This window comes from Priapulus caudatus, unplaced genomic scaffold, assembly GCF_000485595.1.
Source record: "Priapulus caudatus unplaced genomic scaffold, Priapulus_caudatus-5.0.1 Scaffold45, whole genome shotgun sequence".
NCBI classification, from domain to species: domain Eukaryota; kingdom Metazoa; phylum Priapulida; class Priapulimorpha; order Priapulimorphida; family Priapulidae; genus Priapulus; species Priapulus caudatus.
This window is the reverse complement of record NW_014577106.1, coordinates 643,579-644,961: the sequence shown is the minus strand read 5'-3', so window position 1 is coordinate 644,961 and position 1,383 is coordinate 643,579. Positions and strand designations below refer to the sequence as shown.

General features: G+C 39.0%; 1 protein-coding gene across 3 annotated transcripts in view; it reads right to left on the bottom strand.

Moving 5' to 3' along the window:
* Positions 1-13: 13 nt before the first annotated feature.
* The window catches only part of LOC106820751 (PAS domain-containing serine/threonine-protein kinase-like), a 68,557-nt gene continuing 67,187 nt past the window's right edge, over positions 14-1,383 (bottom strand). For all 3 annotated transcript variants that reach the window (XM_014825298.1, XM_014825300.1, XM_014825299.1), the window contains one exon: positions 14-417. In XM_014825298.1, the coding sequence (XP_014680784.1) occupies positions 299-417 (119 nt within the window). In that variant the 3' untranslated portion in view covers positions 14-298. The remainder of the gene's footprint in view (positions 418-1,383) is intronic.

Sequence of the window (1,383 nt, the reverse complement as noted above, 5' to 3'; positions counted from 1 at the left end):
ATATATATATATATATATTCAATACACCTTTTTTTTTAATTATTATTATTTCTGGTTACGCTATTTGTTTCTACGTTTGACGAAATTTGTGGTCACTACAACTCTAGTGATCCCGATGGCTGCACATTCATATGTAGTAGCTGACGTACATGAATGTATTGAAATAGCATATCAGTTACATATTATTTTCACTAGCAAATTTACAAAACATATTTCAATATATTCTCTGCATTTTATTACATATATTTTACTTTTATACGATGCGGTTACCTATACATGTGTGGTGTTGTTTCCGACATCAGAGTTCAGTCTGATCATTATCACATAGGTCAAGCTGTTGCTGCAGCAGAATAGCCATTACTTCATCGTTATCGTCACCATCAGCATCATCATCATCACTATCAGTGTTGACATTTCCTACATTTCCATGCACCCATGGGAAAAAAATCAATCAAATGTTAAAATACCACAGAGAGCAAGAACTTTGTATGGAGACAGACTCTTAAGCTTCACACGAACCAGATTTGCCAATGACTTCATGAGGCTAAATGATGAATATCATTGGAAAACACAACAGCTAAATGAATCTAATGAAGCACCTCATGCCAAACTGTGGGTTATGATACATAATTCTTATGCTTACAGGTATATATATAACAAAGCACATTAATGTAATGCTACCAACACATGCCTTCAAATAGGAAACACATTTGTAACTGCTTCTCTGAATAAACATATACTATGTAAAGTAACCATATGATGTATGTATTTAGTGTGTAATATATTGCCATATATCGTAGGGGCTATTGTTATTGAGGCTTTCTTGCTAAGTGGCAGCACCCTTCAGGAGGCAACACTGGTTTTCAGCGTTATTGGTTGCTGCAATATTGGTTTTTGGCACATGGCATGCTCTGTACCAATTACAATACAGTATTTTTAGCTCATCTGACATAGTCAGATGCAGCTTGTAGAATCGCATGAGCGTGCGTCCGTCCGTCCGTCCGAGCGTGCGTGCGTTCGTCAACAGCAACAGTTGGGCACAAATCTAAACCGCTCGCCGTACGGATTCGAAAGTCGGGACGTGGGGGGGTAATCCGAAAACGAGTTGGGATGTCGAAGCTGTGGGTCAAAGGTCAAAAGTCAAGAGGTAAAAGAAGGGGAAACATTCACTCCTTAACTTAAGGTATAGGGAGGAAATGCAGAATTGCAGCACAAATCTAAACGGCTCGACCTAGGCTCGTGATAGTCGGTGTATAGCACCAGTGTAGGAGAAGCCATCACTGTGCCAAAATGGGAGGTAACAGGTCAAAGGTCAATTAGATTTTAGACATTTTCTGAGGACATGGTCTGACGGAGCGATTGAAAAACTTTTTTGTTTCAGCG